Source organism: Antedon mediterranea, chromosome 1, assembly GCF_964355755.1.
Source record: "Antedon mediterranea chromosome 1, ecAntMedi1.1, whole genome shotgun sequence".
Lineage (NCBI taxonomy): Eukaryota > Metazoa > Echinodermata > Crinoidea > Comatulida > Antedonidae > Antedon > Antedon mediterranea.
Genome location: NC_092670.1, coordinates 17,891,812 through 17,905,727, shown reverse-complemented (window position 1 = coordinate 17,905,727; position 13,916 = coordinate 17,891,812). Strand labels below are relative to the sequence as shown.

General features: G+C 33.2%; 2 protein-coding genes across 2 annotated transcripts; one reads left to right on the top strand and one right to left on the bottom strand.

The window, feature by feature from the left end:
* Positions 1–772: 772 nt before the first annotated feature.
* Positions 773–6,856, bottom strand: LOC140042491 (uncharacterized). Its single transcript, XM_072087704.1, has 4 exons — positions 6,553–6,856; positions 3,709–3,908; positions 1,025–3,075; positions 773–865 (listed from the first exon to the last, which is right to left on the bottom strand). Exons 1-4 carry the CDS (start codon positions 6,798–6,800, stop codon positions 773–775), a joined length of 2,592 nt encoding a protein of 863 aa, XP_071943805.1. The 5' UTR covers positions 6,801–6,856.
* A 4,729-nt stretch (positions 6,857–11,585) lies between these two features.
* LOC140059765 (small ubiquitin-related modifier-like) lies at positions 11,586–13,860 on the top strand. The gene is made up of 5 exons (XM_072105661.1): positions 11,586–11,720; positions 12,230–12,337; positions 12,625–12,702; positions 12,807–12,878; positions 13,260–13,860. The coding sequence occupies exons 1-5, from the start codon at positions 11,694–11,696 to the stop codon at positions 13,320–13,322; spliced, it is 348 nt and encodes a 115-aa protein (XP_071961762.1). The 5' UTR covers positions 11,586–11,693; the 3' UTR covers positions 13,323–13,860.
* Positions 13,861–13,916: the final 56 nt, after the last annotated feature.

Here is a 13,916-nt window from a genome sequence, read left to right as displayed (position 1 = left end):
AAAAGCAAATTCATGAATACATTACAAATAAATGTATGAATTGTGAATTACAAAAATATTAAATGTTGTTGTCTTGTCAGAATGAGTTGTAAATATGAACGAGTTTTGTAAACATAAATTATATATCATTGATCATTACTTATATTAACAGGATAAAATAATAATAGTGTAATGATAATGAACAATAGTTACAGAAAAATATTTATTTATTTATTTATTTATTGCTATTAAAACTTGTTTCAGTAAGTGTGTTTGTATTTATTTTACTTTGTTATTGATCATCATTGGTCTGGCTACCAATACATTGGAAGCACGCAAGCCTCGCTACCACGTCAAGGTTGATGATCATAGCGAGGGTAGGTTGCACGTTTGTATGTGCCCCTTTGACCAAAGAAAACATATTATAGAAGAAAATTGCATAACATTATGAAACAGAATCATATGAGTTGTAAATATGAAAAAGTTTTTTAAACATAAAAATACAATAAAAATAAACACTATTTACAATCTAATTCACGTACTTTTACCTTACCGGACCTTTAGTCGCGTTATTCTTTTATACAATCTGCTTTTTAATTAATTTTTTAATCCTTGTAGCGATCAAAGCAGGGCGCATGACACATCATTGCATGTTTACACTGGACACACTGTATTTGATCTGTTGTTATCTGCCATTAGACCCCTTGAGCCTTTGACGTACTTATGCTCAGATATTCGTCTTCTGTTGATTCAATGAAAGATGGTGACGCTTTAATTAGCCGCTGTGGTGAATCTATGTTCTTCTTTCTGGTCCGACAAATGCAATTGGTATTTCTTCGTCGATGAGTTTCAGACAAAGCCGACAATCTCCTCTTGACGGAAGCACCTGTAAAAAATCAAAGCATTAACGAAACTTACCTCTATAAGGTAAACAAATACCCTTTTCACCATTTAATGCTTCTGTGTATGTTGAGATTACCGGTCATAGGTAGGCCTACAGTTAAAGAGTGACGTTGTATGAATCAACATATAATTGTCCAGGTACTTCATTGTTGCTCTGATGAATCCTTTCCGGGAAATGTTCCATGTCACAAAGCAAATTGAATATATTTGGATCGATATCATCTTTTAGATGGTTGACTGCTTCAATGTCATAATGTGTGTCCGTGAATTCAGATACGTATATAACGTCCATAATGCCTTCGGAACGCATTACCGCTTCATCTTCGTAATTATCTACCAGAGCAGCATTGAGGGTCACATCGGATACAATATCCCAGTATTTCCGTGCAAGGTGGTTTTTGATTGGTGCGTATGGTGTACGAGTGTATTTTAATTCAGCATCATAAGCTTTCTTGTCTACATCCAGGACAGGCTCAAAGTGTGCACATACGTTTGATAGGTAGATGTTTCTTTCAGATACTAAATCACCAAACTGATTACTTATTGGTGCATATTTCAACCATTCATAATGTGGAAGCCCTTTCCTTCTTCCATATTTACTGTAAACATAAACATTCGTATTTGACATGGTCGCAAATGCCATGATTTCGATGTCCGAACCCCATGTCCCATATTCCCCCATTCTCGTGTCTTCCACGTATCGTTCAAATGATCTGGATTCAATTTTTTCAAATAGGTTTTTGTTCATGGACATATAGTTTAGTATGTAATCCCGTACAACTACATGGTAGTTCTGGACACCAAAGAGAATATAACTCAAAGCCCTAAAAAGACAGTTGCCGTCCCCTCTCATATTAACAACTTTAGTAGGCCTGGCTGCCTTGTCCATTTCACATTTTAAGTGAGTTTTGTGAAAATTTTTGACATTGATACCAAATGGTGCTGCCTTTTCAAGCTGCCAATTGGCATCGACAGGAAAGAATAACTTTCTTGAAGTTTTCGTGTTGAGGTATACCACATCACTATCAGATACAGGCCTACTGTTGTCATGGTCATCATCCGGTGTGACATTATCATTGTCTAATGTAGGTATGTTATCGTGATTATCCAGTGTGATATCATCGTTCTTGGATGTAGGTATGTTAATGTGATCATCCGGTGTGATATCATAATTTTTGGATGTAGGTCTGTTATCGTTATCATCAACATTCTTGGATGTAGGTATGTTAATAATGTGATCATCCGGTGTGATATCACCATTCTTGGATGTAGGTATGTTATCATGGTGCGTTACTTCAGGTGGGATGTCTGGCGTTCGCTTTCGTTTCTTTGGAGGGAGATGCTTATCATTGGTATTACATTTCTGTTTAGTGCTTGATGATGGACAGTTCAAAGAGGTTGTTTTATCGGACTTGTAATGTCTGATCTTGTTTCCGTTAACAATAGCCCTTCTTCCTTTTAGTCGATATGTATTGTGAGTGAGGACTTTTTCTATAATATATGGACCAGTCCATCGAGCATTAAGTTTGCCTCCCTTTCTTGACAAATTTCTGGAATTCTGCAAGAGCACTTGATCTCCTGCATAGTACGTGTTGCTTTTAACACCAGCATCATGATAATGTTTTTGCTTTTTCTGTGCTTTTTTGATATTTTCTGATGCCTTTCTCCTTGAATCTTTGAGTTTCAAAAAAGCGTCCACTCTTATTTTTAAAGGAACAGTTCCGGATATGTCATCTTTATTAGACGAAACGATGGGAATACGTAATTCTACAGGCAACACAGCCTTTCTACCGTAAACTAATGAGAATGGGTCACATTTCGTAGACTTGTGCTCGGATGTTCTGTAGGCAAACAACACGTATGGGAGTTGTATATCCCAGTCATTTTGGTCTGCGTTGGTCAACGTCATAAGCATTGTGCAAAGTGTTCTGTTAAAGCGCTCCGTTTGCCCGCCTGTTTGAGGATGGTATGGTGAGGCAACTCTGTGGTCTACCCCAATCAGCTTACAGAAGCTGTCATTCAGCTCATTACAAAACTCTCTACCCTGGTCTGTAATCAATATAGAAGGTGTTCCATGTCTGCAGACAAAATCAATAAAAGATCTCAGCACTGTTTTAGCAGATTTATCTGGAATTGCATCAGCTTCCACCCATTTGGTAAGGTACTCCGTAAATACAAGTAAGTACCGATTACCTGAAACACAGCAAATAATAATATAATAAGCCGTAATAATAGTAGTGTCAAAATGTCATGATGAGATGTACAACACCCGAACTGTACGAATGAAATAACAATAATAATAACAATATTAATATCAATAAATATAATAAGAACAAGAACAATAATAATATCGTGGATTTACATAGCGCCTAATGTTGTAAAACCTCTATGCGCTGAACAGTATTACCCCAGTCATGGTTTGGATCAAATTAAAACAGGCAGAAATAAAGATTATTACAGTATAGCCATAATCGATGTAAATCCGGTGACAATAATAAGAGCATCTGATTCTTGGTAAATCTAGTTTTTGTTGACAGTGTAAAAAAGAGAACTGTCATAATTTTAGTTTAGTTAACAATTTCAAGAAACCTCACAGAAATTGCGCTTGTGCCTTTACAATAATAAATTTAAGTTCAGCCCTATTACAATAAAGGCCGAACAGAACTAATTATTAACTGTAATTTTAGGCCCTGAAGAATGAATTACAAAGTTTTCTGAACGTATTTCATTCATGTCTTCTTGCTTTTTACTTTTACGTTTTGATTTAGCTTTTTTATCCAGTCACAGCATTTTTGTTTTTCAGTAATTTGTCATGAGATACCTTACCATTTTCTGTCTTTACCAAAGGCCCAACAATATCCATACCGATCTGTCTGAAAGCAGTATCTGTTACGGGTATAGGTTGAAGTGGCACTTTTGCTTTTTTTAAAACTTCTTTCCGTTGGCACTGATCACAGGCGGCTATAAAATTACGAACACCATCAAATGACCCCTTCCAATAATACCTTTCGCGTATCTTTTTCCAACTGTTAAAAAAAAAAAAAAGTGTTTATTGTATTGATGATATTCAATCTCTTTGTAGGTTTACTATTGACCTTAAAACTGTATTATGGATTCTTTAAATATTTTAATTTTATTTTGTTTTTTAATATTATTTATTATTTATTACCGCAGTTCACATCACCATTCTCATCAATGCATTATAATAACATTACAGTTTGGCGTTCCATATATTTTAACTTTTCGTTTAAGGCAAGCACTGGGCACAACTGATTAATTAACTTTTAATATTTATCTATGTTTCTAGTTTTTTTATTTGACAATGATAAATGAATATTGAAAAGGGAAAAGATACCTTCTATGAAAAATGTCCATCAGTCCGTGATGATTCCGTGTCACATTGTACCAGGGAGATTTACATCTCCCTGATTGTACCGTGTTTACATTCTAAATACCCCCATATAAACTTCAAATTGAGTGCAGCCTCCCATACAAAATAACTACGCCCTCAATCTGGTAATAATTCACTCAGGCAATAAAAAACTAACTTGAAAAGTATAAATAATTAATTGTCCTACTAGAATTATTGTGTACGCTTGGTGAATGTGCGACAGAGTAGATATAAAAATCGCCACTTTTTTAAAAAAATAAACAAGGGGAAATATATACGTTTTAACACTACATACTGGTTAAATTTATTTATTTTTAAAATGTAGAGGACACCCTATTAAGGAAACCGGGTACTTTTTAGTGAGCCACAATGGTAGATTGCGAGAGGTAGTGGTCCTTTAAAATAGGTGGTCACTTACGAAAGATGTGGTCGATAAGGGAGGTGGTCGCTTACGATATGTGATCGATTATGAGAAGCGGTCTCCTAACAGAGAGGTCGTTTATTAGAAGTGGTCACTTAAGAGAGGTGATTTATACAAGAGTTGGTATATTATGAGAAGCGGTCCATTTAGAGATATGGTGGTCTTCTAAAAGAGATCATCACTTACGAGAGGCGGTCGAAAATAAAAAGCGGTCGCTTACGAGAGTTGTGGTTGTTAAGAGAGGTGGTCGCTTACTACGAGAGGTGGTCGATTATGAGAAGCGGTCCATAATGAGAGGATGTGATCACTTACAATAGTTGGTCGATTATGGGAAGCGATCCCTTAACAGAGACGATGGCCGTTTAATAGAGGTGGTCACCCAAAAAAGTTGTCGTTACGAGAGAGGAAGTCGATTATGAGAAACGGTCCCTTAAAAGAGTTGGTTGCTTACGATGTGTGGTCGTTTTAGAAAGTTGGTCGGTTACGAGACGTGGATAGATGGATAGCTAAGTAAACAGATGCATTTGCACATGATTTAGACATTTAGGTTTGTAAAATATATATTTTCTACATTAGCTGGCGATAGTCCTACATTAGCTGGGATGCAATTTTCGTTCCTACATTCGTTGTTGATCGTTCTACATGGTGTTAATTTTTTTCATTACATAAGCTGCAGGTGGTTTTACTCCATTACCGGGGGATTGGAAACTAGTTTTGTTATTGAAAATGCGTTTTTTTTAAAGAAGTATTCCCTAAAAAAAATGTAATAATCCACTTTAAAGTTACATAATAAAAGTCTTCTTCCTTACCTTTTTTTTTGTCAAATTGTGTTTTCTTTCATAAGTATACATTTTAAATGAACGAAAGTTAATACTGATATGGCTTTTTGCATTATGAATGAGCAACTAATATTGAACATATTTATTATACCAAGACCTGAATAAGTTTTCATTCGGGAAGTATTTGTATCACTATTTAAAACTAAGATATCTCTCATGAGGGATATCTCTATATTACTTACTTACCAAGATATTTAGAATGGAAGATTCTTGTCCCATTCGGAATATCACAAGTGGATTTTTTTCTGTGTTAGTTATGCAGTGGGCACGTGTAGAGTACCGTATATGAACTGTTATAAAACTAAAACATTACTATTATAGATAGAGCTAGTTGTACTGTATTCTTCTTGGTTTTTCGAGGTGTAATAAGCCTACAAAAAAATATCTATTAACATAGATATTTCTTTTAAAAAGTAAGACATCTTAGTTTTCAATTGAAATAATCTATCTTTATTAAAAGAGATATCTTAATTTTGAACTAAAGATATATGCGTTGTGTAGCACTGTGTAAATTATATAATAATAATCTGTCAAATTATTGAAACAGTGCTCATATTCGGAACATTTTTGATTAATTATTGAATGCCAATATATGTTTTGTATTTTTTACATGTGATATTTTATGTTCAACTTCAATATATTTATACAATTAATTGCGATAATATATTGAGTAGAAATTATTATCGACTTAACATATTTTTCATTCATGGAGGTATAAAAATATGTTTGAATCTATATATAAAATACTAACTTCATAATGTACACGGTCATTATACATTTTTCAATTGATAAGTATTAGTTATTATTCATTTAATTCATTCATTTAATCATTTGTTTCGAATTCTGTGGTCCACAGAAAGTAAAATTACGTATAAAATCATTTAAAAACAATGCTGTACTAATTACTAATACTCATCTCAGGATGGCATTCCACCTGGCCAAACATATAAACAGTTTTAAAGTCACCCAGAAACTTATCGAAGCTTAAATATTATTTAATTGACAAACTTTAAACTTACGTTTTGTTGACACCCAAGTGACCACCATGTGCCTGCTTATGGATACTGTTTAACACTTCGTTTTTTTCTTTCGGTAACAATACACGCAACAATCTACCAGAATGTTGTTTGTAATACAAGATATCACGAAGAATTGTAAAGTTCTTGGCTTTCCGTCGCAAACTTCGTTTTAATATTTCAGAATAATTTACAGGATAAACGTTGTTTTGTAGATAGTTTCTCAAGGCATCAAACTCATGATCGGCCATAATGATAATAAGTAAAAATAGAAAGAAGGCAGATTGTAACGAACAACACCGTGATTGGAACTTTGCAAGCAAAGTGAATGATTTTTTAAATGTAGGAGGTTTTGAACAAACATTGAGCCAATCAGCTTCTTGCTACATTTGTTTTAACCAATTGCCGATTAGAAGAAAGAGCAAACAGTTTTGTCAGGTGTAGGCCTATAATTTAAACTTTGTGCCTTAAGTGGATGTCACGAACTCCTTTTACGTATGTTTCCGAGCGGTTGAAAATACTTTAGAAACTCCCTTGTGACATAAAAGTATACACACCAAATTCACAAAGTTGTAAAATAACTCAAAAACAAATCTTTAATTTCAATCAACTTCAACTTTCAACAACCCAGTAAGCATTTTAAACAACAGCTTCACAATAACTTTTACAATCTAATATCCAACCTCTAATATCCAACAACATGACAATAGTTTTACATCCCTTTATATACAAGATGTTCCTATCCTTCTATATCATTCTTTATACTTCTTATTCTATTTGATTACAGTTTCTATTAATAGCATACTGGAATGTTCCTGATTGTTATTATATTAATTATACATGATGTCTTAAATGTAAACATCTTATTCTAGAATGTTCATGGTTAGGGAATGGTAATTTATTACAGTGGCAAGTACACAAAAAATGAGAGAAAAAAACTATTGGAGGGAAATGCCATTTATTAAATTAAATTTCGAAGATACTCTTATTGGTAAACGCTTCAGTCGTTCTATTACACAATAAATAGCACATTCAGATAGGAGTATAAAATATAATCATATAGTTATTCTTTATTACATATTATACGTTCATCTCAAATTATATTATAATATTAATTGAAATTGTATTTAAATTTGTATCCGTTTTTGTCGACAGGACCACAATGCAAAACAAGTATATTTCTACTTGATTGTGTATAATCCTGTATAAATATGTTGTTAAATAAATAAAATAATATTAAATAGTAATCTACGTAAAATAATATTATAGTACATAAGTTCGTATTAAAACCGTTCAGGCTATGAGGCAACCCCCGCTCCCTGTATATTAAATAGAAACATTTTTTATAATACTTATACTAGAATCATATACTAATTTATTTAGTTATTTTTTAAAATAAGAGAATTAAATTACGTAACATACTGTGGTATATAATTCTTGTAATGAAATCATATTCATGGTAAGCGTAATCTTAATTTGAGATATGGCAAGTTCGCACCCCTTCTCCTGACAAATAACAGATGACAGTTAACACGACTACCGGTAATTAATATCTCCCGAGAGCCGCTGTTTTGAGGTTGACCTGACAATTGTGGCCTGAGTTATGGGACATTACCCTTGCTGGACATCTGGTAAAAATAAATACTGATTATGCTGCCACTTTAGTACACAAAACAATAAATAAAAAAAAATAAAAAAACACAACTTGTGGCATTTCCTTTACACTAGTCCCTGTTCAAAACCGCTAGTGTAGAAAACGGCAGCAAATGTCGTCGAAACTGTCAAATCCACCCATGTAGTAAAACCTAGAACTAGCTAATGTAGAAACACCAACAGTTATTTATTAAATAAAAATCAACATTAGCTAATATACAACTTAACAGGTAATGAAGTAACGAAAATTGCCTCACAGCTGATGTAGTTAATATCGCCAGCTAATAAAATAATAATTATATATTTTACAAACCTAAATGTCTAAATCATGTGCAAATGTATTTCTCTACTTAGTTTAGCTGTCAGTCTATCCACCTCTCGTAAGTGATCGGCTTTCAAAACGTAGCACTCTGATCGTAAGCAACTACCCTTGTTAGCGACCACCTTTAATATTTAAAAGGGACTACCTCTGTTAAAGGACCGCTTCTCACAATGGACAACTTCCTGAAGGGGTAACCTCCTCTCATAAGGGACTGCTTTTCATAAACTACCACCGCTCGTAGACGACCACTTCTTTTACCGACTACACCTCCCGTAAGTGACCACCTCAATAGAGGTGGTAATTTGCGAAAGGTGGTCGTTACGGATGGTAGTCGATTATGAGAAGTGGTCCCAGTGGAGAGGTGGACGTTTTTTTTTTATAGAGAGGTCGACACTTTAGGCGTGGTCGTTAAGAGAGGTAGTCCGTCATGAGGTTGATTATGAGAAGCCGAGGTGGTGGTCCTTTAAAATAGCTCGTCCTTGACGAGTGGTGTGGTCGTTAAGAGATGGTGGGCGATTATCAGAGACGGTGGTCGTTCAATAGAGGTGGTTACTTACTAGAAGTGGTTGTTGGTTGGTCACTTACGAGACGTGGATAGATGGATAGCTACCGGTAAGTAAAGAAATGCATTTTCACATGATGTAGACAGGTTTTTAAATTATACAATATTTTCAACATTAGCTGTGAGGCAATTTTCGTTACTACATTATCTGCTGACCGTTCTAAATTAGCTGGTGTTGATTTTAAAAATTGATACATAAGCTGTTGGTATTTCTGGTATTAGCTGGTGGTTTCTATGTTTATATGTCCATATAAAACAAAAATACAACCGCGATTTTTTAAACTCAGCTGCATGTACAGACATTGTGGCAAAGACGTTTTAAACGCTTCATTTCAATATAAGCCATTATTCTATGAATTTGATGTATAACGGTATTGGACTGTTTGTATTGGGAACGAAATACCCTAATATTCGAAAAAAACAAAAAACCGAAATACCCTTGAGTGAACGAATAATTATGATGCGCAATTAAGGTGTTTATTTTGCCATATAAAATATAAAAAACAAATATTTTTTGGTAATATGCATCAACAATATTTTTCAAATGTATTTTAGATAAATAAATAAATAATGTAAAGTCTCTAGAAACAAAGCAAATATTGTGACTAACCAATTCAATGTTTTATTAAATAAAAACAAAAATCAGGCATCTGTGAAAAAAATATAATGAAAAAGAACTGACTTTAACAATGACGAACTTACTTGTTTAAAGAACTTTTGTTATCAGTTGATATTATTAAATTAGTAGCAGTATTATGGATATTACAAAATAATATTTTGAGAACTGAAAAATATTTTGAGGGAACGAATATATTTAGGGAGAACAAAATAAGATTTCAAGAACTGAATAATATAAAAAACGAATTACTACTTCGAGACAAGGAATGATGATGATGATGATGATGATGATCGAGAGAACGAAATAATTTCGAGGGAAATTATTTCGTTCTCTCGCGAAGTAGTAATTCGAATTTCGAATGAAATAATATTTCGAGATAACGAAATAGGTAGGCCCTATGCCTATATGATTTAGTGATATTCATTCCCTCGAAATAATAATACAGTAGGCTATATATTTTTCAAGTTGTCGATTTACTTCAAATTGACAACAGGTTGTATATACTCAATCAAAAACAAACAATTTAATTTGATTAGACTATATGTCTCCAGATATAATAATAGTAATATTTATTTCAATCCACTTGATATTTTGCGATTCAAGTTGGTATTCTAAGGAATTATAATTACCCTAACGGGAGTTGGTGAACGTCCAGTGCCCTAGTTTTTACGGGGTTAATATGATGTCGATGTCTCGATGGTCCTACTTTTTTATCGATGAAAGCTGCCCGGGTGGTTGCGGCCATTTTCAACAGCTAGTATTACAATATTCAATGCTGAAAATTGTCCAGTGGACACTTTCAAACACCGGACAGATTTAAATCTTACACCGGCCAATGGGTCTTTGGTTGAATTTGACAAATTGTTTTATAATTTTATATGAGAAAACACTTGTCTTTTTAACGGAAGGGATTACTTTATTAAAACTACAAAATAACCTATTCAAAGTAATTTAATTATCTTCATTTTTCATATTTAAATAGCACTTTATATAATTGGTGTATAGGAGTCCACTCGAAAGCCCATACATTGATTATATTCACTAGTTTCTCTAAGCAACAACCTCTTGATCTGGTTTGTAATCATTCATTTATCATCCAATGTCTCGTTCTGAGTTGGTCGGATTACGCTATAAAACCATAGATAAATAAGTACTTACACTATTTTATCAATGATAAAACAAATACATATTAGTTACCTATAATTATTATAGTACAGATCTATTTATTTGTATTTATTTATTTCAATCACCAGCCATGCAACCTCTTTACAATAAACTTCACCACATAGGATCCGCAGTGGTTACTTTCGGACACCGACCTCTTGCTCCAACCGGTACCTTCTCTCCTTCCTAAGTCATTCAACTTTTTAATAAAAATTTTAACTGATGATTTGCAATAAGTTTATAATTGTTAAATTTTTACTCATGTTTTAGATTCAGATTCGATTTATTTAGTCATTCATACATTAGTATATAATGATAATTGTTTTCTTGGCAGAAAAACACAAGAAAACAATACATACATAATATCAACTTGGAACTAACAACAACAACAACTGATCAAGCAACACAACAGACCTAATTGACCCGTCTTTGAAACTCATGTGTAGTCTAATTAGCGTTTTCTTCCTGTTTTGTACGTTTTACCTTTTGTATTGTTACATATTTTTATATATTTGTAAAACGAGCAATGAATTTCCGAAATAATCAAAGATAAAATAGAGTTTGAAAATAAATAAATAATTACATTCCAGCTCAATTTCAGGATTTTCTAAATAAATGTTGCGCTTTCGAAACTTTATTAACCAGTGAGCATGCGTATTATGTTTTGGCGCGATATTCTCTGCTTCGTTGAGCAGCATCGTTTGCGTCAACATGTTGGGTCATAGTTCATTCATACACAGACAAAAACCACCAAGGATTTTGTTTTATGTTGTTTTAGGGGTAGAGGCCTACATAGTATCCGGTAATATTTATTTCAAATCATCATGTCAGACAATACCAGTGAACCACAGGTAATCTCTCGCATACTTTTATCTTATAATTCAATACGTTTGTAAATATCAGCTTGTTTTAGGCATGCTTTAAATGCTTATTGTGTCATAAATGCTAGGCCATGCTGTGACACGATAAACACTGTGTGCAATCAATGAATGGTTGTGTGCGGCAGATGTTTGATGGGATTGGGAGGCCTCACGATGTCTCTCTTGTCTTGATGAGGCTCAGTTCTGGAGTGATGACCCTAGACCATTAGCCTACAAAACTCCTTTTATATATATATATATATATATATATATATTCATACATTTTACTGAACTGAAGTATTACTATTAAGACCTAGCCTCTAGGCCTAGGCCTAGAACAATTGTTCATTGTTTGTTAAATGTTCTTTCTAAATTCTATTTTAGCACATTTTAATCAATTAATTAGAATAAAATAGGCCTATTATCATTATCAATATGTCTATGTGATATGTCATGATGTGAATTGATGTGTTAACTACTATTTTTGAATTTGCATACAGACAAACCAGTCTGAATCTAATGAAGAGAACTCAACAACTACGACAACCACAAGCAACACAACAGGCACTAACAACAGTGAATACATTACACTTAAAGTAACATCACAGGTGAAAATAAGCAAACTTTTAATTGACCATATTTACGGTATTTAGAAGAACATCGTTTAGAATAATATCCCCCCCCCCCCCACTTTTCCTATAATGTTCATCGTTATGAATAAATGCCTCCCTCAAATTAACTCTTCCACCCACCCCTAAAAACACATGAAAAAAAGAAAAACCCTGGGGTGTTTATTTGAATAAATACAGTATTGATATTTCAAAAGTATGTCTTTCTAATAATTTTATGCTGATTCAATTTAATGCTGTGCTGTTTTTATATTGTATGTCTACAGGATAACAGTGAGGTACATTTCAAAGTAAAAATGACGACGACAATGAAAAAACTCAAAGAATCATATTGTTCAAGAATTGTAAGTATTAAAGAACTGAGCCATGGAATCGCATATTGTACAATATACTAATACTATATTAACTATAAGAATTGAAGAATTAACTTCTTTTTTTTTTCTTTTAGGGGGTTCCAATACCAACATTGCGATTCCTCTTTGATGGACAACGAATTAGCGACGAACAAACAGCGAAAGATGTGAGCAATTAATTACACAACCATTAGTGTGTTAAAAAAACTGTATTGTGATTGAGTCGCCATTCTTAAGTTTCTTTAAGTATATAGGCAAGCCCATAGCGGGGGGGGGGGGGGGGATTGGGGGTTGTTAATATTGTGTATATATATATAAATAATTGTATATACAGTTTATTTAAATAACACTTGCATTCATGAAGGGCTAGTGTTGGCCGAAAGCTCTGCTATTTTTTCTGGCTGTTTTACTTCATCGTTTTGATTTAGCTTTTTGCTTATTTTATTTTTTTCTATCTCCATTGAGATCCAGCCACTTCCACAGCATTGTCATTATTTTCAGTAATTTAGATTTATGTAAATAATTGTTCTATGTTGTTATATCACCAGCTTGAAATGGAAGATGATGACGTCATAGAAGTATACCAACAACAGACTGGAGGAAACAAATGAATATACGAATGCGCACACCAAAAAGAAAGACGAGTTGCAAACCAACTTTCTGTCAATCTTATTTATTTATTTGTGATAACAATCAGTTTAAACAATCTTGTTATACATTTGTATTATCTATGGCATGATTTGTATATAATTTACTGCTATTACCACAGAATTATAGGATTACTGCAGTAATTGTATAACCATTAACCATAGAGTATCTCCATGATTTTCTAATTAAGGGGGTTGATCAGGTACTGATTTATCTCCACCCCATCATTCAATATTTAGCCCTAGAGGTCCAGTTCCACATGTCTCCTTATGTTATATCCTTCAACTTATTTGCCTTATTTTTTGTTATCCATATTGAAAAGTATTAAACTATAATCAGTCGTTCCAACATTAATAGAAAATTGACTGAAATAAAATTATGCTAGCACTTTTTTTTAAACAGCTACGAAACTAGGGAAGTTGAATGAAAGTATTGTAGTATTTGCATTTGTGAAAAACTGTAAAGAAAAGATTTCAATAAAAAAAATTTGTATAATATAAAGTTTATCTATTATTGAAGTTAATAAGCAATCATCTTCAAAATACCTACCATATTTA

Excerpts from the sequence above, each read along its gene's own strand:
- LOC140059765 (XM_072105661.1), top strand. The coding sequence starts at position 11,694 with ATGTCAGACAATACCAGTGAACCACAG. Across the intron at positions 11,721-12,229 it reads ACAATACCAGTGAACCACAG|ACAAACCAGTCTGAATCTAA; the intron begins GTAATCTCTCGC and ends ATTTGCATACAG. Across the intron at positions 12,338-12,624 it reads CACTTAAAGTAACATCACAG|GATAACAGTGAGGTACATTT; the intron begins GTGAAAATAAGC and ends GTATGTCTACAG.
- LOC140042491 (XM_072087704.1), bottom strand. The coding sequence starts at position 6,800 with ATGGCCGATCATGAGTTTGATGCCTTGAGAAACTATCTACAAAACAAC. Across the intron at positions 3,909-6,552 it reads CACTTGGGTGTCAACAAAAC|TTGGAAAAAGATACGCGAAA; the intron begins GTAAGTTTAAAG and ends TTTTTTTAACAG. Across the intron at positions 3,076-3,708 it reads TTTGGTAAAGACAGAAAATG|GTAATCGGTACTTACTTGTA; the intron begins GTAAGGTATCTC and ends GCTGTGTTTCAG.